This window comes from Cyrtonyx montezumae, unplaced genomic scaffold (assembly GCF_038088225.1).
Source record: "Cyrtonyx montezumae isolate F1298 unplaced genomic scaffold, pur_monq_1.0 scaffold_8, whole genome shotgun sequence".
Taxonomy (NCBI): Eukaryota; Metazoa; Chordata; class Aves; order Galliformes; family Odontophoridae; genus Cyrtonyx; species Cyrtonyx montezumae.
This window is the reverse complement of record NW_027072089.1, coordinates 31,858,221-31,884,599: the sequence shown is the minus strand read 5'-3', so window position 1 is coordinate 31,884,599 and position 26,379 is coordinate 31,858,221. Positions and strand designations below refer to the sequence as shown.

The 26,379-nt window shown below is 40.0% G+C and overlaps 1 protein-coding gene across 1 annotated transcript in view; it reads right to left on the bottom strand.

Moving 5' to 3' along the window:
- ARFGEF1 (ADP ribosylation factor guanine nucleotide exchange factor 1) overlaps window positions 1-24,948 on the bottom strand; it is an 85,104-nt gene extending 60,156 nt beyond the window's left edge. The window contains exon 1 of the mRNA XM_065751899.1: window positions 24,243-24,948. Within this exon, the coding sequence (XP_065607971.1) occupies window positions 24,243-24,366 (124 nt within the window). The 5' untranslated portion in view covers window positions 24,367-24,948. The remainder of the gene's footprint in view (window positions 1-24,242) is intronic.
- Between the last annotated feature and the right edge of the window lie 1,431 nt (window positions 24,949-26,379).

The following is a 26,379-nucleotide window of genomic DNA, read 5'->3' as shown; positions in this document are numbered from 1 at the left end:
AATAAGACCAAGTGCCGGGTCCTGCACTTTGGCCATAATAACCCCATGCAATGCTATAGGCTTGGGGCAGAATGGCTTGAAGAATGTAGAGAGGAAAAGGACCTGGGGGTGTTGGTTGATGCTCGGCTCAACATGAGCCGGCAGTGTGCCCAGGTGGCCAAGAAGGCCAACAGCATCCTGGCCTGTATTAGAAATAGTGTAGCCAGCAGGAGCAGGGAGGTGATCATCCCCCTGTACTCAGCTCTGGTACGGCTGCACCTCGAGTACTGTGTTCAGTTTTGGGCCCCTCACTACAAGAAGGACATTGAGGCCCTGGAGCGTGTTCAGAGAAGGGCAACAAAACTGGTGAGGGGCCTGGAGCACAAGTCTTATGAGGAGCGGCTGAGGGAGCTGGGATTGTTTAGTCTGGAGAAGAGGAGGCTCAGAGGAGACCTTATTGCACTCTACCACTTCCTGAAGGGGGGTTGTGGTGAGGAGGGGGTGGGCCTCTTCTCCCTGATAAATAATGACAGGACGAGAGGGAATGGCCACAAGTTGCGCCGGGGAAGATTTAGATTAGACCTGAGGAAGCATTTCTTTTCTGAAAGAATGGTCAGGCACTGGAATGGCCTGCCTAGGGAGGTGGTTGAGGCACCATCCCTAGTGCTGTTCAAGAAGCATTTAGATGAGGTGCTAAGGGATTTGATTTAGTAGTTGGGTAGGGATAGTGATAGGAGGATGGTTGGACTAGATGATCTTGTAAGTCCTTTCCAACCTTATGAACCTATGAACCTATGAACTGGAGAACATCATTTAAGAGAGCTGGGACTGCTCAACCTGACGAAAAGGAGGCTCAGGGAATATCTTATTGATGTCTGTAAAAGGGAAGGTACAAAGAGGATGGAATCAAGCTCCTTTCAGTGGTTTCCAGTGCAAGAACAAGAGGCAATGGGCACAAACTGCAACACAGGAGGTTCCCTCTGAACATCATGCAGCACTTCTGTGCTGTGTGGGTGACACAGTAATGGCCCGGGTTGTCCAGAGAAACTGGAGTCTCCTCCCCAGAGATCTTCAACAGCCACCTGGACATGGGCCTGGGCCTCCTGCTCTGGAGACCTTGCTTGAGCCAGAGCTGGGTCAGATGAGGCTGAGAGGAAGAGGACCCTGCCAACCTCAGCTGCTTTCTGACCTTATCCCAGTTTGTTCATATCCAGAAATAATATAGCAGGCATTAGGGAGATGCTGGAGTTCAATATAATACTATTTAAGCCAGAAGACATTGGTCTATTTGCTTCAGAAATCTTGAATTCTGTATCTTGAAACAGAGTCCATTAGACAAAATGGAGTAATGACTTTTCTTCAGCTGTTAGCTCTTCTCTCTCAGAAAGAGAGAAAAAAAAGCACCTGTGTCAACAGTGATAACACAAATTCATTTAACATTCAGACTACTAAAATTCAAGAAAAATGTACATATACAATAGTTAATTTAACAATTTTACTTGACATCATTCAGGTACAGGACTCAAGTACTCTATACTGATGATACAAATATTTATTTTAAGTCACTTTATACTTTGCTTATGGAAAACAACAATAAGGAGGCTGAAGATGGAAAACTATCAGAATTTGTCTTTGGGGTGTCAAATGGGAACAGTAAAATCCTTCTTAAAGAAAGAAAAAGCTCTGTGAGCTTCTCTAGAACTCTAGTTTGGGAAATCTCTTTTCAGAAGGGAAATAAAGAGGAAAAAAGAGAAAAATGGAAAAACAAAATCTGACTTGTTTTAGAAAGATAAACCAAAAAAGCATCACACAAACACAAAAAAAGTGCTCTTTCCACAAATACTGAAGTACAAAGATCCACCTCAACATCAGCTATGGTTGCCTTTCTCAATCTGCACCACACTGCTGGAATGCTAAATCCCTTAAAGCTTGCCTTGAGGGGCAGATTATAACGGAAGTTTGACGTTACTGAGAATTGAAAGAATTATGATTATTGAATAAGAGACCTACTTAAGGAAGTACAAGCCAGCTCTTCAGCTATATTTTTGTGTCTTCACCCTCTCCATTCTCCCATGCAGAACAGCATCTCTATTAGAAGCACATCCTAAACTCAAATATTCTTCCTGCACTATTAAAAGCAGATGTGACAACAGGTGAATGTTCAGCTGCTCTCAGCAGTTTTACAATACAGAAAACATGGGTTCAACCATATGCTTAAACACATTTCTTCACCTGGAAGCACTGCATGGACAGACACAGTCCCCCACAGAGAAACATAAAATAAGTCGTAAAAATGAATATTATTATTAGTGGTACCGCTGTGCTCTCTTTATTCCTGAAATAATATAGTACCAAGATTGTAGAGTTTGATACATGAGTTAATCTGAATTTATTCTCTGATTTATAAACTGTAAGAGTTCCTGAAAGAAAAAAAAAATCCAGTGTGACCCGATTAGAGCTCTCCTTATCCCGTTTAAGAGGTTGTCTTTGGAATAGGTCACAACAATTCATAAGAAAAAACAGAAATCTCTGCAACTGAAGGAAGTATACTGCAATTACAAGGGAAGATCTTTTGGAAGCATTAATCATTAAATACTGCTACTATTTCAAGCAGCAACATGCAACTCTGTTAGTGTAATGTACAGGTTTCATAACCTTAAATGAAAAAAAACAACAACCATCTTTAAAGCAGCCAATACCAGTTATTTTATGAGATTAAAACACTTTAAGTAGAAAATAAATAAGCATGTGCTGTGACACCATTGCTCTGGGTAAGACAGACATCACACTTAAACTTTACTTTTACCCTTGAGGAAAAAGAACATCTAATTTTCTGTCACTGATTGCTCCCTCTCCTCTCCACACCAAAACACAATTCAATCACAGTACAATTACATGATCACATAGTAACTACATCCAGTAGGAAGCATAAAGAAATCTGAGAAGCATTATCAGCAGGAAAATAACCAAAACAATCATAATCAAGAAAAGTGACAATTCTTACACTGGCTAAATAATCCCTTAAGGGTAGATGAACCAAAAGACTTATACATTATTTTTCAATGGGAAGTACTCCCTGATGAAAACAGTGATTGTTTAGACAAAGGAGATGAAGCCAGGCATGAAAGACCTGGGTTGCTTCCTTGTTTTGTTCTTCTCTCCAGAACACACACCCAAAACCACAAACGTAAGAGTCAAGGGCTGGAAAAGCTTATCATCCAAGCATGACCATTCATGTTGAGAAGGAAGTGTAAGGGAAGACTTAAGATGCTAGAATAGAGAAGAAAGCTCTACAAAAGGACTACAGTTTCCAAAGTCATTCTGTGTTATCAATAAATTACCAAAAAAGAACTACTGTGGTAAATAACTCCCATTAGTCTATGACATCAGAATGTCTATGCGTACAATAATGTAATTTATTGGGGATGAAGTGAAACAAATAAAAAATAAATAAATTCCCTTGAACACTCACATTCATACACAACTCCAGAAGACCTGATAATAGAGCTATATCACAGAATTAAAAGAAATGTGGCTTCAGCACTATTATTATTTACTGTAAAATAGGAAAGTACTTCACAAGTTCTTTACACAGTGTGACAGCAAGAAAATAACACTCATTTAAACAGATTCCTCACACATTTTTCCACTCTCATACAGAACTGCATTCAAAAAACAAGAGAACATACTACCATACCCTATTCCAAACAAGTGACTATGCCTACCAGAGAAGCACACATTAGGTCAATTCTACAAGGACTCACACATCAGAAGACTAATATACAGAGTAAACGGAATTGAAGCTTACAAATCTTAATGAAAGTTTACTGGAACAGAAAACATCCAGTATTTTCACTAGAGGAAAACAAGTTACCTCATAAATGTTACACCTCGGGTTTATATACCTGTATGTAAACATGATGCATCCACACAGACAGAGGTTCACAAATAGAGCTGTGTCCAGCACAAGCACAGCCCAAGAGGTCCTTAGACCTCCAGTGCATCCTCTGCTCTGTCAGGGCCTCTGCCCACCCACTGCTATTGTTCCAAGGTGCTTTCCTGTGCTGACGATCACTAGGACTCTAAACTACCATAAAAATAATTCAGCAGTTTGGCACAACACTGTTATTCTCAATGATCACACCAGGTTGACCTCCTGTAAGTCAATATTAGAGAACACAAATGCACTACAGGAAGGTTGTACTGAACCGATCAGCGTTTTAGCCTTTAGAAGAAACCATTCACTATGGAAGGTGAAGTTCTTCCTCAGGTGGAATTCACAAGATATGCATAACAATGTGTTCTCCTCTAAGCCCTATAAACAGCCTTCCCCACGACAACTTCTCAAACGCAGACATCTCCTGCCTTGCCCAAATCTGTGTGAACTGTTACTATGAGATGGCTCAAAAAAGAAAAAAAAGGAGAAAAAAAGTCCTACATGTGGGACTCCAGGAAGTCTGACAGAGCAACATAGTTCTGTTTTAATCCAGAAAGCCAACCTTAATCTAATGACAAAGGAGTATAAAGAACAGAAAAACAGATACACACAGTTGTAGTTTATCTATCCACCTGCTCTTCTGACTGTACTGTTAGTTGCTGGAGACCCTCGAGCTTTCATCTGTCTCCTCTATCTGCAAGAACACAGCTCTCACACAGCTGTGTGCAGGCTCTGTGCAGATCACTGCATCACTGCAGATCACTGTGCAATTCACTGCTGTGGTCTACATTCAGCTAAGGCCATAACAGCAAAACATTCTAATATGGATGCACAAAATAGAATTAATATAGTTAAACGCTTCTACCCGTTTTCCACTCCAACATTTATTGCACTGTTCCAACTTCACATTTACAGGCACTGAGGGAATAACTAAGCAAGCAGTAATTAATCACATAATTAAAGAAATGTTCCACGCAAACACCAATTATATTTCAAGTCTGACAACTCTTGCTGAAATCGCATGGAGCTCCTCCTTGCCCTACTCCTCAAAAACCTGAAACCTCAAACAACTGGAATACTATGGCACATTTCAATAGCTTCAAAAAACAGGGAATTACATCCTTTGAAGCATGCAGAGAACTAATTTTATGTACATACACATGCATACATATAAAAAGGAAAACTGCACAAATTAGGTGCTTCAACTTTAGAAGGCATTTATAATATTCCTTTCTTATATTCTCTCTTGCTGTAGAGGAGTATGTAATTTATTATACTTTATCCTCTGATCTGTGAGAGGTTGTGGCAAACCTGTTGAAAAAAAATGAAATATCATTATTTTTATATCTGCTACTCAAAACACAGCAAGAGTGCCTGATGGTCCATATTGTGCTTTTCATCTGTGAAATAAACTCACTTTTCTTTGTAGTCATTCATATGATCAAGAGCTACAACTCCCTTCCCTTGCTCACAGCAGAATTCATCTGGGAATACCCAACTCTGGTGTAAATTCAAAAACTTGAATGCATAACCTGACTTGACTCAGCCAACTACAACACCTACTCCTCTCTGGGTCTTTAGATATGATGTTTTCCAAGAGAGAATCATTAGCAAACCTATTCAGAAACTATTCAAACTGATGGCTGCCTTCTTAAAATTAATTCAGAATAGTTCAATGCAGGGGTGTTTTATGACTAGAATTGCTGTAATAATCTTTCTACCTGCAAAGACAAATGAAGAATACTGTCAAGTCACTTCACTCATCTTCACAGGGAAGAAGGGGGTCGGACACAGATGTAGGTCACACACTGCCAAGAATAACTGAATTGCTCTCAGTTGCATTTACATTCTAACATGTGGCTGAAAAGCTCTTTTTCTGTAGCAATAAATCCCTCTGCTTCCCTCCAGTATTTTACAAGTCTCCATCTTTCCTTAAATCTACAGATAAATCCCAGAAGCATCCAAACTTCTGTTGTCAAACCTCAAAGAAATTTCTTACTTAGATCAAAATCTAAGAATGGAGATAGACTGTTTACATCTTTAAATAGTTAAAAGGTCAGCTACATATCTTTATCAAACAGCACGCACCTTTAAACCATCTTACTCTGACATTTTTGATACCTTCTCCCACTATTCCCAGGCATTACTTTTATTCACAACTCACTGTACAAGCTGCTGAGAATATGCACTAATACGCCAGCAATTCTGTTTCTTACTAAACACAGTCACCTGCACAGGTTAAAGAAAAGATGTTGCTGAGAGGTACAATTTCCCAAAATGCTCTGCCCAATCTAATAGGGAGTGAGCACTGGGAAAGGTGGTTCCTCCTGACCTATTCTACATACTTCTTCATGCTTAACTGCACACTCCTTACATAATCAGTGCCAAGGCACAAAGTTTAAGCAGTTGGATAAATTAAGATTTCATTTGGATCACTGAGCTATTTCATCTCACTGTAAAGCTGCATGGGCAGTAGTTGTCAGACCTTGTGCACATCACACATCTCAGGAATCAAAAGCTAGAACAACTGCTCACTGCAGCCCACTGGAATAAATACACTGCAAGATCACATGAAATTCACCCACTTTCTTTCATCAGCATCAGTATTTTTTTGTAATGAATCAAGCTTAACAAGGCCAACAATGTTTCTTTATTGGAAAAGAGTAAAGAAGCCCATAGCTAGATCTTCCTCTTCATATTTCCAACATGTGGAGTGTTTTCTAACCATTCCGCCCCCCCCCCCTCTTTCCCTTGTTAAAATTCTTTGAGGTGTGTAAGTCTGATTCCAGTGGCTTCCATCCTTGGCACACTGCAACAGCTACCAAAAAAAAACAAAACAAAAAAACCCACCCCAAAACAACAAGAAGCTGGCAGCACAGTGTTTTGAAAACTGAAAAGTTTCCTCAGTATCTTGATCATTTTTGTTGTTATTTTTTACTTAAAGTAAGCAGCATATGTGTGCTATGCACACCAGTAAATCAAACGTTACTCAGGACAAAGAAGCCTTTCTCAGAAAGAGAAATTGAAGAATGTTTTTCTTCGAGTTGAAAGGCACAAACCTTCTTGCTGTTTTGAGTAACATGCAGCTTCCCTCATCCTGGCATCCTCTGTAGTATGACAGTGCAATGGCTGTGCACGCCTGCACAGGGACTTCGCCAGATGAAACGTAACACAGTTACACTGGATTTAAGAAAATAAAAATTTGGAGCTTTTAACTGAAAGTTTAATTTTTACTTGATTTTGAAATCATGAATCAATTCCTTCATCTGGATTTACCATGTGGGAGAGGGTAAAATACAGAAAAAAAAACACTTCAGTCACAGTTACTGCTGTTGCTGGGGAAATATGGGGTGTTAATTGTAACAGACTGGAATCACAGAAAGAACAGAAAATTAAATTCAGGGAGTAAACATGTTCTGAAAAAGGCCATTTATTGCTTTACTAAAGAATCAAAGAGAACAAAACTCTGCAGAGAAACAACCAAATTAAAACTGATCACCTAGAGAAGTTTGATCAAAGGATACACTACAGATATTTAGATTGGAGTAACGTAATTTACAGAAAATATCATTTTACTGAATGCAGCAGCATATGGTATCCTGATCAGTATACAAGAAATTGTTAGAGTCTCCCCTCATACCTCGTAACAGCATGCCAGACTATGAAAACCACTGCAAGTCTTACGAGACAAATTAGCAGCTTTTCTGCCTTACTACCTAATTGATTTGACTTTTCAAATACTCATCCCAAGAACTGTAAGTACCATCTAACTAACCCAAAACAAGGAAAAAGACAATAGTAATTATAAATCAGCAATTAAGACTTACAAATAAATGAAATTTATGACGGATTTTCTATTCACATTCTGTCATGCAGTGTAAAATTATAAAGGACTCTGTCTGCATGAAGTTCATAGAAATATTTGGTACTCCACAAAAAAGACTTCAGAATTTACTCACTGAATTACATTTCAAACTTAAGAAGAAGAAAAAAAAGCCTAAGGAATGGTAGATTTTAATACAGTTTAAAGTACTGCATTACCCTTCCATGTTTCTCAAGAGCTGATCATACAAGTTAATAGGAGTATTTTCCCAACAGTCCCTATTGATGTAACTGATGAGACACAGTACCTTCTCAACATCTTTATCAAAGAAAAAAACAGAAATGACTCAAAATATTCCTTCCTATTCTCTAATTTCCCAGCAATTCATCTGAGTAAATATTTTCTTTCAGACTGCAAAATTCTAGCTTGGGTCACATGTATGAGAAGGCCCACAGAGTGTAATTGGTTTATGTTTCCTCCAAACCACCAGGAAATCAGTATTTCCATTATTTTAGATTATAAAACATGTTTGTCTAGTTCTAGAGAAGGTGAATCACTGGTAACTCTTAATATGCCACAACAGCATGATACGTTACCCTCTGAAGTTAAAGGAGTTAAAAGGATGCCCATCCCTGGAGACACTCAAGGTGAGGTTGCACAAGGCTTTGAGCACGTGTTCAAAGATGTTCCTGTTCACTGCAGGGAAGCAGGACTAGATTATCTTTAAAGGCCTTTTCCAATACAAGTGATTCTATGAAAAGCCTTGTTATTTCTGATGCATTTTTAAAGAACAAATTTGGATCTAAGTCTGTATTTTTCCCTTTGTGCACTGAATATAAATATAGTTATTTTGGGTTAATAGAGAGAAGAAAATTCAGGCTACATCTCTCTCCAAAACAGTGTGTGTATACATACACACATCTACACATACACAGCTCCATATCTGTGATTTTTGCTCCTTATATCAGCTTGGGGAGGACATTTTAATTCAGGACAAACTGCAAACATTTACCTAACAGTATGAGTCAGAAGATACATCAGGAGTGAAATTATAGTTGGAAAACTTAATAATTTCTAGCCTCCCCAACTGTTTATCGGGCATGCTGATAAGCTTTTTATGAAAAATATGCCTTACCGACTCAAAAATAATGTGGAGCTTTTTTTCGTTTGAGAAGTTAAAACAAACTCATAAAAACTGTCAGGCAGATAAAAAAACTGATTATGTATATTTCCAGTGAAAGCTATAGTACAGTATCTTACACAGAATGAAAGCTTGCAGTAACAAAAATTGTTCCATTTCATGTTAAGTTTTCCCCCCTCCCCATTAATACAATAGGTTAGCTTCTCTCAGTTTTAAAATCCAAAACTCACAGAATTGTGTCAACCCAACTCTCATACTCTGCTTGGAAAAACATGAGTTCCTGCCAAAATACAAAGATGAAAGAAGCAGAAACACATTTTGCAGCAGAAGGTAAATTACATCTGAAATAGGGAAAGCATCTTTCAATCCAATCATTTCTCTCTGTCTGAAAAACACATCTAAAATTAAGTATATATAGAACAAAATCCTGTGAATCTATCCCTTGTCTGAAAGGACACAATGAGCTTCTTTCTGAAGATCATCTTTAAATATGACCTTTAAGTTCAAAGCAGGCAAAAGTGGGCAGCCCAATTAAAAAACAACAACAACAAAAAAAAAAAAACCAAAAAAAAAAAAAAGGAAGACTTGATAGTAAGAAAATTACCTCACTGCTCTGTAATATAGTGACTGGATTCTTCCACCACACACATCCTAGCGAGAGACATTTCTGCACAATCTGATGGGCCAGTGTCATCCCTTTTGCGCTAGGCTGCCCAGAGAAGTGCTGGCCTGCTGCTGGAGAGAGGCCTCCAGCTGGTCCAAGGCCCTGCCTCCAACAGCAGCCTTAGTCCCCCCTTCAATCTGTGTTTCTGACTCGACTCATTCATTTTCAAAGTATTTGTTACACAAGAACATCACCTCAATATTCGCTTGCACTCTAAGAGTGAGATAAACAAATGGCAACAGAAACAATTTTCCAGTGTGTATGATAACTTTTAAAATGCAATCAATTTTAATATTGTTGTTCATACTGAAAACTGAAAAAGCACCACAAACAGAAGCGATACACAAAATACCTGACTCCTCAAGGTAGGATTCAGTCTGTTATTTCAGCATTGCCATGCGCAGGTTTTCACGCACGCTGTCTGCTCAAGTTCTTGTACAGTGGGGCTGCCACAGCAGCTGAGATGGCTGAGCAGCAACGCGGGGTTGGCGTGCTTAGGGCTTGCTGAACCCTTCTGCAAAGCCAGCCAAGAGCCAAGCAGGACTGCCAGGGGCATACTGACCTGGTGCACGTGAAGACTCCTAGGCTAAGTATCTTACTTTTCAACTGAGACTTGTTTCAAAAGCTCATGCTCCCGAAACAAGATCAACAATATAGGAACAGCAGAGCAAATGACAGGTAATATGACATAACAAAGCCAGTGGCTCATTTTTTCCTTAGCACCAACACCAGCAGAAACTCAAAGAAAAAAATATTATGACCGCTCCACATAAGTAGCTGGCTTATTTACAAATAAGTTTTTAAGGCCTAGCAAAATACTAATTAGAAAGTTAAGCTGTATCACATTCTGCATCAGTTCAGCTTCCCTGGTGTTATACAAGCATTCTGTTCTTCCTGCGTCAGACACAGTACAGCTTTTTACACCAACATGAAAATTTTAATTCCAGAATTAGTTTACCTTCAGTTCATTATGTCATCCTCAGAAAACCAGCATTTTCATTATAATTGCATGTCCTAAGACAGCATTTGCAAGAAGTAGCTTGGGTCCATTTGAAGGAAACAGAATGTAGCTATGGACAAGCAGGCTTTTTATTGAGTAAAATTAAAGAATGGCAAAAAAAAGAATGTCAAAGACAGTTTAGCAATAATATTTTTGAACTTTTGCACTAGCCAGCTCAAAACTATTTCACCATAGACTGCGGATGTGATGGGACTAAGTGAAATTAAACTTCAAATGAGAGACACAAAAGCCAGCTATTAAACTCTCCAGCCAATGAACATCTGATGAAATACATAAGCAGACCAGTGTCCAAAACTGCAAACACAACCAGGGCAACCGTTTTTTAAAGGATGTTCATGAAAATTTTGAGAACTGGGAGAGCAAACCTAGAAGTCAGAAATAAAACTAGTAAAAAAACACACACAAAAAAAAAATCCCATCCAATTCCTAACGTCCCCAACATCTAACTTACTTTTTGCTGCCATTATTGTGCTTAAGTAAACTATAAAAGCAAGGTAAGATTGTCAACACTGTCCCCTCCTACCAGCACTTACCCATCTGCAGCTTATGTTCTCATGTACAATGACTATTCCTTCAAGTTAGGCAACTCTTGCTAAAGTTTCATGTAATTACTGAAGGTACTTAAACTTTTGGGATTCATGTAATTACAAGCTGTAGGATACAGTATTTTTCATTTCATTTGAATTAAGCTGCGTTCTTTACTGGTTTTCTATATCTGCATAATAAGAAATTACAAGTAGTGATTCTCCCTTCATGTACAACCTTATAGACTTCCTTCACATCCATTTTTCTTGCTTATCACAACCAAGGAGCAAGAGGAATAGTCAACTTGATCTTCTTTTGGAAGAATAATTCTGATCACCCTTGTTGACCTCCTGTGCATTATTTTCTCACTCCACTATCTCTGTGGGAGACAAGTGGAGAGCAAAACTCTTATGTGGAAAACATGGTATTTTTATAAAGAGATTTAACAGTTTTATTTACTTCTTTTTGTTTTCCAATTTGTCTTTCTGACAAAGAAATCAATTATTTTCATGAAATCACTCACAACAACTTCAATCCTGTTTCCACTGATGCAAAGCCTTACTGAGAGCCTATGGCTGCACACACGCATGCACACAACTGAGACCAGTTCTCTCCTCCTACACATACATATTAGTTTGCATTGAACAACCCCTCTTGCAAATTTCTCTACAACTGGACCAGTGTAACACAACTACAGGCTTCAACAGGTGGATTTTGCTCTTTTATATATTTACTTCCGTCAACCTTTGTCACCTCATAATTCACTCTGAAACAGCATACACCTTTATAAAATTGTAATACCTGCTGGGAACACAGAGCTCTCATAAACAACAACAAGGCAAACAACAGATTCTGGTCTCCCTTAAATATTGTTACATTCCTCAAATGATTCTATTACCTCATTATCACCTATAGGCCAGATAGCCACAGCTCTGTTTTCATCTTGCTATTTATTCATAGTAACATTAGCTCTACACCTTTTGTTAGCTTCAAAATGCCCTCATTTCTGTGGTTACTCTTTCTTGAAATAAGAAGACATGTTTTAAGGTGTCTTTTTCTTGACCATGAAGCTCAATATGAGCACATTTTAGCCTTTGCTTGGGCATGTCATCTTGAGACAGTTACAGCCCAAGTCTTTGGTAGTTGCAACTTGAAGCAATTCCTGCTGGAGCATTTGACAGGGATACAAGAGCTACTGGATACATCTTGCACAATGTCACCTGTAAATGCAGCTCATTTATTTACCTAGTATGATGAGGCTTTCTGAAAAGTATAGCCAATTAAATGTTGACACCTACATAATAAACTCTCTGTAATTAAGATTTTCCATAAGTTACCCTCTCCACATTCCTGTTAAGACACCACTTCATTTTAAAACATATTCAGATTTTAAGTTACCATTTTTAAAGACATCTGGTATTGATTTTGCCAGAATGCAGATTTGTTTTTGACACATATCTATTTATGAATTCTTCAAGACTTCTCTGTTATTTTCTACTATGTATTATTTGTGCATTTGCTTGGTTTGTCACAAATGAAGACTAAAATAAATGTTTTAGTAATGCTTTGTATTTATTCTGGTAAGGACTGGCTGTTGCTAAAGAATTACAAGACCACGATTACGTCTCTCAGTCTTGCTTCTGGACCACTTGGCAGTGTGCACAAAAGCTAGATGTCCACTTCTCAGAGTTCACCTCTTCATTAGTACTTTGCCAGGTAACACGATCCTCCAAATAACCTTGTTTTTGTTTGTTTTTTTTTAAGGTTTTTCAGGACTAAGTACATGTGTGAACCAATGATGATCCACTCTTACAACATAATTTTAAAAACCAGCTAGTACAAACTACTAGGACATACACTGAGGATCCTCAAGTTTCACACACTAGCCAAGATACAAAAAGCAGTGACATCTCTGCTGTTACATGCATGAACACAAGCACACTAAATAGATTTGATAAGCATTCAGTACAGATTCACGGAATGAAACAAATCCTAGCATGTAACATCTATTACTCTAAGCCAGGCATGTGAGCATAGCTGTCTCAGAAGTTGGTGTTTATCTTGACAGGTTTATTTTGAACCCTTTGATTTGTTAAAAAAAATTAAAAAATCCAGAGTTAAAACTGATGGTATTGAATATGCAGTAATCAACTACCTGATGACAAGGCAGTCCTTTACTATAAATGTTGAATGATGAATGACGTGAGGCTACACATAACTTTCTGTTAAGTAAGCAATAGTGTGAATTGTCAAAGACTGGCCACAAACTGGGACAATTCATTCTTGCACAGTGTTAAATCATAGGAACATCTAGAATCAAGTTCTCTGTAATACGAGAAGATCTACGTTTCATTTCTAATTTCCATTCCTGCGGTAGAGATTTGATTGCTATTATTTTTTTGTTCTTTTAAACTACCTTTTAACTATCAATTTCCAAAGTCACAGCATTCCTAATCTTTATTTCAAATTTACATCCAAGACCCTTACAAATTCCATGATCCCCTCAGAAACAGCCAAAATATATGTAACTCCCATTACGTGGCTCACTCACTGTAGTAAACTTCAAGAGTGATCTGCAAGTAGAGATTAAAAATCAAGACGCAAAACAAATGACACTGCAAGACTTCTTCTCATTTCAAACACTAAAACTTTAAAGGTCATACAAAAATTTGTATCAGACTTATGCTGATAAAAACCTAACTGGAAAGTATTGAGACACCTCTCCTTTGCTACAGCTCTGAATGCTACAAAAATCGTGATAGCCTATTTTCAAGATACAAGAAGACAGCAAGAGTTTAATGATTATCTGTGAGCTTTGTCAAACTACACTTAAGACAGAAAAAAAAATCTACAGAATAACAAAGAAGTGTGGACTTAAGTTTATTTTTATCTCTATGAAATGCCTCAAAAAAGGCTACAACCATGCCAGCTTTGTAATGTGCACCTTGAGAAAAAATTCCTATTCCTAATCAGAAGTTCAAGCTTTATCAAAAGCTGTAAAGTGTGGTCTTTCAAATGAAGCTTCCAAAGTGATCACACTATTGTTAACAACCTGATATCTCCATTAGTTTATAATACAGGAAGCAGCTCACACTAACATGAATGAACAAGTGGGAAGAATATGAGTATCACAGTAGGATGAAAGCCCCAGTGTCACCTGCAAATGCACATACGCATTAGGTGATTAATACAATTAAACCTTTTCACATTACTTCATATTATCTAGCTCTGAAGGTAGGTTTTCTCATATGTTATCTTTTCACTCAAGTTACAATTAGAAGACAAGTAGAAGATACTTAATGGCTGCCACCACACAGTACCATTACATCCATCCATGTTGCATGCTATGTTACACGATGATACTTCTTTTACCCCTGCTTACCAAAGCTGTGAAGAACACAACCATTAAGAAGTTCAATAAACTATTAATTGGATCCGCCAGTTTGTAACAAATTGCTATGAAAAAGTGTACTTAGATTGACTAGCACAGCTTATTTCTTTCTATGTAGAGAATTTGTTTAACAGCTATTATTTGCACTTTCGTGGAACTTTAAGAGCGCTGTTGGATGTAAGATAAAAACAATAAACCACAACAGTTAAAGAACTTCCAAAATAAAACCTTCTCTGTTGCACAAGGAAACTATCTATCTGTAGAAGTTTCTTTGCATTTCAGAAGCCAGTGCACAACTCTGGCTATTTCTAGGCCATCTATTTGCAGCCATCTTCCACCAGCAGCTAGTGCTGATAATCACAATGGCATCTACTAGGTTACATATAATCTGGGCTATTCATAGCTTTTTTCTCCCTGTCTTTAAAAATATATATGTGCATATATATATATTTATACACACACACACACACACACACTGCTAATAGCCTCATTCTTTTTTGTTTGTTTGTTTAAAGCCTTACACTTTCCTTGTTCTTCCATAAAGAAATAAAAATCCTTCATTTCATTGTGAGGATATTCCACCTTGACACAGACTTTCAGAGAGGGGTTCCGGGCAGGGGGAAGGTTTTTGCTTTGAAGGGGTTGTTATTCAAGTGGAATCCTGCATAAAAGCATAAAATACACCTAGGGGCAGAGGTAGGAAGTATTATGATGACATGTTACCTGCCTGAAATTCAATACCAAAAGGACTGCAGAGCAAACAGACAACAGCTTCTGCTTCCATGTGAAAGCTTGTGGATGAAGGACCCAATGTTCCAAATGCTGTTTCTCCTTCTTTATAGGAGAGCATTAAGAATCCAAACACAGATTTTTGTCTAGAGCTTGAAAATACAACTTAAGACTCAGGCAGGCAAGTCAAACTTAATCCTTCTTCCCTTCTGCCTCTCAGACACAAAGCTAAGGATCCTCCAAACCACTAACCATTTTCTGCCCAGTCATGGCAAAGAAGAGAGGCAATTTCAAAGAAGAAAACTATTTCTCCTTACAGTAAAATCTCTAAGTATTCTACATCTATTTTTATGCATAAGTATGAGCACACAATCACACAAAACAGTGTCATGGCTTAAATTACAAGTGGAAAATACCTAAGAGTCTCATTTCACCGCAGGTATAGAAAACATTAATCACATTTCTTAGGCACTTAAGCAGTCCTCATCCAGCTTTCAAAATGTTACGCAAATGCAGCTGCCCTACTCTGGCTGTTATAAGGCTCTGTTTCCATTTCAGAATAATGAAAACAGAGGTTAATTAATTCCTATCCACTTTCCTATACAATGTACAAGATGCAATACAGTGTTCTTGCTGATGTCATGGTCCATTAGCCAAACAAAGCAAGCCAGGGTAAGACTCTGGATTTTCTAGCTTTCCTGAGTTTCAGGTACACTAAGAATTTTTTATAAGATGCTAGTCCAAGCAACAGTACTGTCCAGACTTTTACACACAACTTATTAACTGCATTAGAAGTACTACTTTCTCATGGTATCACCTATGTTTACCTCAGCTGTACCTGTACAGCTGAGTCCTGTAAAATACTTAACATCTTAGCAGTACAGCACAACCCCTTCACTACGATTTCCAAGCAGAAATATTTGTTCTCTGCAGTAGCCCCCTCACTGCAAAGCAGCACTGCAACACAGAAGCATGCTGGTCATTCAGACATTCCTGGCAACTAAATTCCTGTGAAAACTGACACTTAGCATTCCCACATTCACATCAAATGAAAGCATAAAGCACTGGAATATCTCTGTGCCCAATGTCACTCAAAATCTCTACACATTAACTACTTATACACCTAGTCATACTTTTGTTGGTATGTGAAATGAAGGAATAACATTCCAAAAACTGCTAAAATTGTCAAAAACATAAAAGTGCTAAGGGCAATGAATGCAGTGTTTGTATGATCAGTAAAACATTTTTTGTACTCATCTCCCTCTAGGTTCGAGAACAGAAGCAAAACAGGGACCAAAAAAATATATATTTAAATTAAAATATATAGCATATTCAATTCTCTTAAGAACACCTGGGTGTTTTTCTTGATCCAAGAAATACACAAAATGAAAAAAAAAAAAGATTGAGGAGCAGTAGACTACAGATATTTGAACATTACCCAACTAAGTAACCTAACATCAGCAACCATGTAATCTCTTAACAGGTAACATACACAATGCACAGAGTACAAGACAAGTTGGGGGTAATAAAAATAATGCATTCCATACAGAATTTGTCAACTGAAGGGAAAAGAAAAGCTCACAGCAATTATAGCCAAAGGTGTCCTAGCAGGAGAATCTCTCGGTTTTGGTGAGATTGAGTTGTTTAGGTGTGTATGTAATTCCACAATCAAAAGCTACAACAGGAGACACAAATGCAATATGTAAGGCAAATATAACAAAAACAAACAAACAAACAAACAAAAAAAGCCCTATTTATATAATGCAATTAGAATGAGCTCTGTTTAGCTGAAAAATTAAATAACACAAGAACAGTATACTTGCAGAAATATGAATCTGGGCAAATGAAACAAGAGGCCACATGAAATTATCTAATTAGACAGGGGCTACTGGCCATTGCTTTGGTAAAGTGTGTATCTGCTTTACAGTTTTTTCTTAAACAGCACTACTGCAACACAAGAAATACACGTTTCTTGGTACAGTGTTTAAAAACTTAAATGCCCATGAAATCAAATGCCAATTCTTTATTAATTTCCAAAAATCTTTTTTTTTTTTTTAAACAGGAAGCACCTTGTGGGACATTTTATAAACACCTGAAAAGTAGAGCCAGAAGCAAACCATCTCTGAAACAACTTTTCCTTGAATTAAAACACATTTTTGAGAGAATAAACCAAAACACAAATGTGATACTAATAAAACCAGCCTGCTGTTCTCCTATCCACGTCTAAACAGAAACAACAGACCTAGGAATCCAAGCTTTTGTGTTTTTTTTTCATATGCTTTTTCAAGCATGTCTCAGATAATAAAATCCATCCAAAATCCAGTAACAACATTAGTCTAAAAGCTGTTTCAGGTACAGAGTTAGCAAAACCCTCACATTTCCTATGCAGGATTAGAAGCTACTCAACTATAGCATCTTGCTATGAGCCCATGTTTCTCAAGATTTCCTTTATGATCTGTTGTTTCCAACCAAAATCTCATTATCTACTAATATGCCTGCACTGACTACAAAGAATGTAAAACTTCAAACGTAAACAACAACAACAAAAGCAGCAGTATAAAGAAAACCAAACCCAGAAGCCCAAAACGAAACACAAGCAAAATCCTCAGCACCAAAAGGGGTACCTAGAAGCTTACAGAAAAGAAGTAACATGAAAGTGGGAGAACAGCATAAACAAACTAACAAACAAGTCAATATTTATATACAAACACATATATTTAAGTATCAGTTTGGCAGTTGTTACTTCCAATAGCATAAAGAACTGAACAATACAGGAGTCACCAAAACCTACATTGGTAGAGGGTGCTTTCTGGGGGGGAGGGGATGAGGTGGGGGCAGATGTTAAACCATCCTGAAATTCTTGCCAATTGACATTTTCATTCTCACTGTGTGTCAGATACTCCTCTACTTTGCTGGCACCAACATTTGGCCATTATGACACTAATTACCGAGGTCACCCTATTCATTCTTTTAACAGAGTTGGCATAATAGTAGATTTCTTCCAGTCCTTTGGAATTTTCTCAGTGTCCTAAGACTTACTGGAAATCAATAAGGGAGTTCTTCCAGGTATTTCAAAATCTAGAGAATTGACAGGCCTAATTTTAGAAAGCTCCTTCACATTTACACTCAAAATGGGAAGTACAACATAAGAAATATCATCCACCTTGTCCTCAAAACAGTTATTTCTATCTGACACGCTCCTGCATTCATTACGACATCCATAAAGCACATATGCCAGGGTTTCTGTTTGTTGGTATCAGTGAGGTTTAAGTTCGGGCACTAGGTCTTTTTCATAGAAACTAAGCACACCAGCTACCTACCATTTGTTCAAGTGTCCTTGTACAGTATCCTCTTCCTATAAAACCCTATGGAAGTGTTTTCTGTGTTCACTGGTTGTTCAGAGTGTTTCTGGATGTACTTTACATTGAGGCTTGGTTTGCCTAAAAATAGCCTAGTTTCTCCTACTATTTGCTCAAGGAAAGGGCATGGTAGCAGCTGTCAGCTATGCACAGAGCACTTTATGGTGCACACCTGCCTGACTAGCACAGTCAGACCATGTATTTTGCACTTGCAGACATGTGCGGTGCAGTTCTGTCTCCTCTAACAGATTAAAGCTTCTTCCTCAATTCTGTTTCCTTGACACCTCTCTCTTTCCACCTCTCCACCTGCAGTTGTGCTTCCCATCACTTCAGTAACAATACTCCTCTGTCCTTCCTAGATGAATGTCTTGTCACATGTCACTCTGATGCTCAGCAGTCTTTCCCAGAACAAAATACACAGACGAAATCCACGGCTTAATACTGGAAACGTGAAAGATTCTTCCCCTATTTTAAAGTCAATCACACATTTATGGCTGCCCTTCCTGGACCTGCATGAGTGCCATGCACAATCTCACTGCTCTAGCTTCCCAGGCTCCTGGCAGCCTCTGTTAACTTTAAAGCAACGGAGACTTAAAAATAATCAACACCAGTGGACAGACAGGTTGCCCCCTAAAAAGACAAGACTTCTGCACCTTGGCCTTCGTGAGCCCTTCATGACATTCAGGGGGGTCCGCGAAAACAAGAAAGGAAGCCAAAAAGAATGTGGCTGATGTCACCCATGTGACAATCTTCCACTACAGATAAACAATGTGATGCATTTAACAATGTAGCTATAAAATGCTAGTCCAACCCTCATTCCTCAATGAAAGCCTTCAGAATAGGTCTTGAAAAAAAAAAAATAGCTTCATCCATTGACATCGAATGTACATTCAATTCTGTATGACAAAGACCCACAGGAACAGATGCTGCTGTCATGCTGAAGAAAAAACGAATAAATGCAACAATGGTTAACTAGAGATGGGAAAGAAATATGGATGAAAACCAAAGGAAGAGAGAAAATGTGTTGACCGTGACCGGAATAACACACCGTAAAAGGATATGCAAACAGATCAACTAGGAAAGAAACTACAAAACAGGACAGACATCCAATTGTAGAAACGAGACACACATGTTGTTGACATAATGACAATTTCTCTTTCTAAGCTTTAACATTCCAATTGCTGCTCTAAAGTAAGCAGAACAAATACATTTTAAAAGCTGTCTTGTGTTACAAAGATGTATTAGTCTTCCAAGATCAAGATTTTAAAATAGATCAAAAATCAATATTAGAACTTTCAAAATATCAAAAGGTTTTCAATCACAATGTATTTCAGAATGAAATGAAGAGCTCTACTTGAAAAAACACCTGTATTTTTTCTAAGACAAAAAGCAATTATTTGATACTCATGTCCCACTAACAGTTTTCTGACTCAAATACAATCTACCTTGTTTTCTACAAAAATATTTTTATGTGCACCCTGCCAACCATTCCCTTTCTCAAGGGAGATTAAAGCTTGTCAGCACTGCCATTCTGCACAGCCAACAACTGATTATATTCACAATTCCCACTATACACTGCTTCACTTAAATTAGCCCCATAAATCAGACAAACAGCACTTTACACCTCAAATGCAAAAGGAAGCCTGAAAAGCAGCTCACAGGGACAACCAAACCCTACTGCTACCAAGCTACATTTGAAATCTTTGCAAAAGTATGCGAGAACTCCATCACATAGAGAAACCTGCTAAAACCCAAGCACAGCAAGCAAGAAGGGAGGATTTTTATATATTTTTAATATATCATGATTTGCAATAGCAAAAAATCTCTATTCATCCCTCTTGTTTACTCTCCAGTGTGTTTCAGAAGAACAATTGCAACCAGAAAATAAACTCTGCATGGACAATGGTGACTTGTATACTGTGAAAATAAATGCCTATAGCACATGCAAACAACAGACAATGGTACAATACCATGTCAATCTCCATCGAAAAGATTGCTGAAAATTCTGGGTTTGCTTCTAAAATGGACAACTGTTTTTGATAAATGATGAAAAGCAGTCTATCGAAAAGAGCATTATCCCAACCACGAACAGAAATTTTGCTCATCCAACACTCCTCCAGCCAAATTCAATCTGGAACACAGCAACCGTCTTCAAAAGGCATTCTGAACTGTTCATACAAGCTCAGGAAAGTCTTCCAATGCACACAGCATTTGCAACATGTAGAGCCTATCAGTATGGACTGCTAACCTTGCATATTAGGTTATGTATACATGCACAAGACATGAGAAAATGACAGCAGGAAGTGCAAAAAAGAAAAAGACAAAAATGATGCTGGTGAGGCAGCCCCAAGCCATTTAGAATTCTGTGCAGGTCAATCTTCCCACCCCTATTTCTATTCCAACCATTACTGGTCTTCAGAAAAAAAACTAAGATTCAACACTTACTTAGCTCCCACAAATGCCTGTAATGGCAGCACAAACTGAACAGAGGATTTACCTCCACACTGCACAAAGAACCTGCATCCTGCAACAGCAAGATGTTTGCCTGAAAGACTGCAATCCAGGAAGCATTTGAAGAACCTTTTAAAGCTGCATTTCAGCTCTTGTCAGTTAACACTTTCAGAATTCCAAGCAGTGCATGCACACTTCTCTCTAAAGTGCACATGAATATAAAATGTTACACGTAAGTAACTGTTTTCAGTTTGGAGATTTGAAGAGAACTGCCCGGGTCTCAGTTTGCGTATGAACAACAGCTCTTTATACACGCAGGGAATTTCTGTTTTCTCAGCTTGGTCCTGCTATTAGCTGCCCTTCGAAGCAGACAAACCCACAGTCTGGATTCTGACACAACACACTGACAACTTTTGTTCCTTCTATTAAAATTTTTATATCCAACTGAGAAGGGATTTTTTTCCCCATGACCTTTTATGGACTGCACACAATGCAGTATGTTTACTGTAAACTCTCCTAGACTGTAACATAGAAACAGAAGCACAGCCCTTGTGCAGGGACCTCTCAACCTAATCCCATCAGCTAGCTGCCTGATGCTGTGCAAATGGACAATTTTAAAGAAACTCACTTATATAGCTTGAAAGTAAGCTGCTATGCAAAAACACAACACAAAGTTCCTAATTACTTGTACTTCATTAGGTGACTAGAGAAAGAAATCTAATATTACTCACATAGAGAGAATGTTTTTCAGAAAGAACAAACTTACACGAAAAAATACACAAAACCTAGAGCTGATTATTCTGTATTAGCCCAGACAAAACCTGGTGAATAGAAAGGCACAGGATGAGAGTTACCAGGCTTAATTTCCTCCCTGTGTCACCATGTCAAAATATCCAGCATTAAAAGAAGAAAAAAACAACAAACACCTCTGGATTAGTAACAACTGATAATAGTTATCATATTTGAAATAATAAACAACGTCTTACTACTACACTCACACAGCTGGAAAAAAAATCCTAATAATGGAAGAGTTTAGTTTCAGGGAAGACCAATCAACTGAATGCTGACTGCAAAACATGACGTTGGCTTGAGAATGTGCAATTACTGCCATGATTTTTAAGAGCTACCTTTTATTCGAGGAGCATTTTGGAAAGCAAAAAAAATCAAGAAAATTCAAAGTTTGACTTTCTCACAGTTAACTCTAAATCCACCTTAACTCTGAAGTACTTTTTTATTGAATTTTTATAATTCATCTGACTGGTCTCTATAATCAAAACATTACACAGGAATAAAAAACATTTACTCCTTGCTTAAGGTGACCAGGAAGTGTCTCACCAGAGAGTACTTCTCAGGGCATCTAGTTCCTCAGAGGAAAAGTGAAACTCATGCATTCTACTTCCATTTCTGCTACAAGCAACACAGCCCAGCCTTAAACCTATCCAGACTACATGTACAATAGGGAGGATATTTACATTTTCTCTGAGAAGCTTTTCACTGTTATATGTGAGCACTACCATTTGGGAGTTACATATTGCCGGTTTGGAATTAGGTCTCCACAACACACAAAAAAAGACAGAGTATGTTCACAAACAAATCACCAACTGTACCTCACTGTGCCATAATCTGACTTCCTGATATGTCTGTATGGTAATTAACATCATTTCTGACATCTCTCAAGTCGATGATGCCTTTCCATGCACATTAGCTAATATACACAATCTTGCATTTCTTCTGCCTCTGCTTTGCTGTCCTTTATAATCGCACATCATACCACTTCCCTTATTTAAGGCCCAATTGGGGCAATCAGATCAACATGACAAGGTTTCACTGAGGCTGCAGCACGGCAATCAATGAGGAGACGTGTGCTGGGGGTCTCCTTGCACAGATCAGTGCACAAGAGGCAGGCTACACAACCCAGAGGCTTTGCTTTGTCAGGTGCTTAACAATGGACTGCGCTTGGGAGGGATCTGGTTACATTTAAGGCAGATCTCCCTGCTGAAAAAACAAAGTACAGCAGAAACTCAAGGTTAACACCAGCATGTGATTCTATAGATGACATACAGGCTGAACACAAACTCAGCTTAACAACAGAATATTATTCTGCTTTATCTCTAACTTGATCACGCAGTATAAGGTCAACGGAAAAGCCAAAGGGATCTGTCAAATCTGCAAGATTATTATTAAAAAATTATGGTGATGAATGAGTGATGTAAGAACTCTTTCCAATCTACCTGAATTATCAAGAAATAAATGGCTGAACTACTGCCATTTCTCCCCCCTGCATTTGTCAGACAAAGCCAGAAAGCAAACAACAAAAGCATTTTTCTTTTTTAAATAAAAAATACTTTAAAAGAAAAACGAAAAGAACAGAGAGCCTGCAATTACTTATACTTCATTTTTTAAAGCGAGCAAGTTTCAGTATCTTCAAGCAAGTCTATTTGATCAGACCTTTCCACAGCACAAAATCAAGAATTCATGAAATAATAATCCCCAAACCCAGAAGCCATTAAAAACGAATGGGAGGGATATAACCCATTTACGCGTTATTTCAATGAAGCAGGCACCTCTCCAGAAGTGTTACAGTAAATATGCTTTTTTTTTTTTATTATTTGCTGATTTTTTCCCTCTGCCAGGAAGCTTCGAACCCCACCTGCACTCACCACCGGCCCAAATTCCCCTATCAGGTTTCCGGTCGCTGGGTGCGCGTGTGCTTTGCACCAGCGTTTCCATCACGCTTCCGTCGGGTGCTGTCACAGCGCAGACCCCACACAAGCACCGCGCTGCGGCACGCCGACCCCTTCCCGACAGCCGCCTCTCCCCCGGCTGGGACGCGGTTAAGCTCTCCTCGCACACCTCCTCCCCGCAGGCCCGGCCGCGGCCCTGTGTCATTGTCTATCGCTCGCCACCACACGCCGGTGTCACCCGCTCTCTCCCTGTGTGCTTCCAGTTCAGCGCCCGTCTCTGCCTATTCATCCTGCGAGCGGGAGGAGGAGAAGGGCGCAACGCAGCGCTCAGCCCCGCTGACAGCCGGGCAGTGACGCGGCCAGGCCTCGGCCTCCCACCCCGAGCCAAACGCGCAGCGCAACGAAGCAGCTCCCTCCCGAGCCCCGCGCCTTCTCCCCTCAGCCTTCCCTACCCCCAAGCCCCACCGGCCCCGCTCCCCGCAGCGCCGGGCTTTGGAGGCAGGGGTCCCGGCCCCGCCCGCGCCGTGCCGCGGCTCACCGAGGGCCACCTCGCAGGCTTTGCGCAGCTGGGAGTGATGCGCCTTCTTCACCTCCTTGTCAGCCAGAATCTTCTCCAGGGCCCGGGTCAAGAACATGTTTTTCGTCTTCTTCCCTTCATACATGAGCGCGATCGAGCCGGAGGAGGGCAGGGCCGGGGAGGGCAGGGGGAACGGAGCGCCGGCCGCTCCCGCCGGCGGAGGGCCGAGAGGGGCCGAGGATGGGCTCCCCGCGGGGAGGGCCGCGGCGTCCCGACGCCCGCTCGGTGGGGAGGGAGGCTCGGCTGGGCCCGGGCAGCGGCCAACCCCCGCGGCGGAGGGAGAACGAAGCCTGCTCCTCGCCGCCCGCTCCGTCACCCCCGCCCCGTCGCGCTGCGCGCTCAATCCCCGCGCCGCCCCCGGCCCGCGCCCGCCTCCATCAGCAGCGACGGCAGCGGCGGCGGCAACGGCTGCAGCAACAACCTGCCCTCGCCATGTTGGAAGGAAGCGACGTCAGGGCCGCGGCCACACGGCTGCCGAGCGGGAGGAAGCGACGGCGCTGCCCCGGCCCCGGGGGCAGGCGGGTGTCGCGGGGGGGAGGGGGGGACGCTCCGCTTCTGCCCGCCCCGCGGGCGCGCTACAGGTGGAGAGGAGCCGGAGGAGGCAGAGAGGAACGGGCGGAGATGGCCGCTACCACCTGGGAGCCGGCTGAGGAGGAGGAGGAGGGGCAGCGCTTCCCTTCCGGGCCACCGGCGCGGGGAGGGACGAAGGCTCGCCGGGAAGTGCCACCTGCCCCGGCGGAGCAGCGGTCCCCGCCCCGCTGAGGAGAACCCCCCACCAGGGCCGTCCTTCATGGAAGAGCGGCTGTGACAGGGCTCCCGCGCACGAGGCGTCTCGCCCTTGTCCTCGCTGCGTGCTTCTTGGGTGCCTTTGCGCTGTGCCTTTCGAGCGCGGTGTCTTCTATATCTTCGTGCCTAAGCTATTACAAACGTTTGTAAAATTATTTTTGTTTGTTTGCATTTTGGCTTTTTCCCCTCTTACAGTAGTGAAGGGATAATGTCCTCCCCCTTAGTTTGGTGCCAGCTGATTCTGACTAACAGCATCGAGTTTGCACTCCTAAGTGCAAAATTTAGAATTATTTATGATAAAACAATTGTTTCTGTTAAAATTTCTAGTAAAACTAGTATTTAAAAGTAGAATATGGCACTGACAATAGTTAGGTCTTTATTTAGTATTCTTTTTTTAACCTTAAATAAAAAAGCAGTACTTAGAATCGATCTGGAAATGAAGGACGGGATCCCCAGATCTGCCTTTTGGAGATGGCAGGGGCTGGGGATGCTATCTTGAGCCTAGGAGCACTAGGTGCTCTCTGGAAGGAGCCCCGCAGCTAACTTCTGCCTGACTACGTGAACATACATCTTAGCTTTACAACAGCTCTGTGAGATGGTTAAAAATTACACCACCAAGCGCATTGATCCTTGCAACAAATGCACAGTGGTATTTATTGGCAGTTTTCGGGCTGTGTTGGTCTACAGAGAAGACTGTGTCTTCAGCAGCACAGCTACTAAGCGTTGTAGAAATTACAATTATTTATGTAGGGGAAAATGTTTGTCAACTCTCCATTTTATTCATAATTTTGTATGTCAAAATGACCTCAGTGTCTCAAAACTGATAGCTAGTGAACACATGTCGAGAGTAAGAATTTTCACAGACTTGCTGTTAGTTTTTACGCAAACCACCTGAGTCCACATTTCTATAGCAAAGTCAAAGCTTGCAAATGTTATTTAGCAAATGGAGTTTGCTATTGATTTTCACGGTCCATTTGGCAGCAATAGACTTGCAATTAGACTATCATGAAGACAATGGCTATCTGTATCTAAAGAGGGCATTGAGGACTGTGGTTTTCTGTTCTGTTCATATTAATGTCTACTTTCTTATCTTGTACACAGGATGATTTTATGTGGGTATTTCAGTTCAGCATCAGTGTTTTACTTGGGTGCTTGGAACATCAGACTAACAGAAGTAAAGGCCTGTCCAAATGACACTGTTCTATGTATTTCTTTCCTGCTGTAATATGAACAGATTGAACTTCTTGTGCTTTCTTAATGTGGTTTGAATCTTCAGTTTCTGCCCTCAAGTTCAAACAATGGCTGTTCAGTT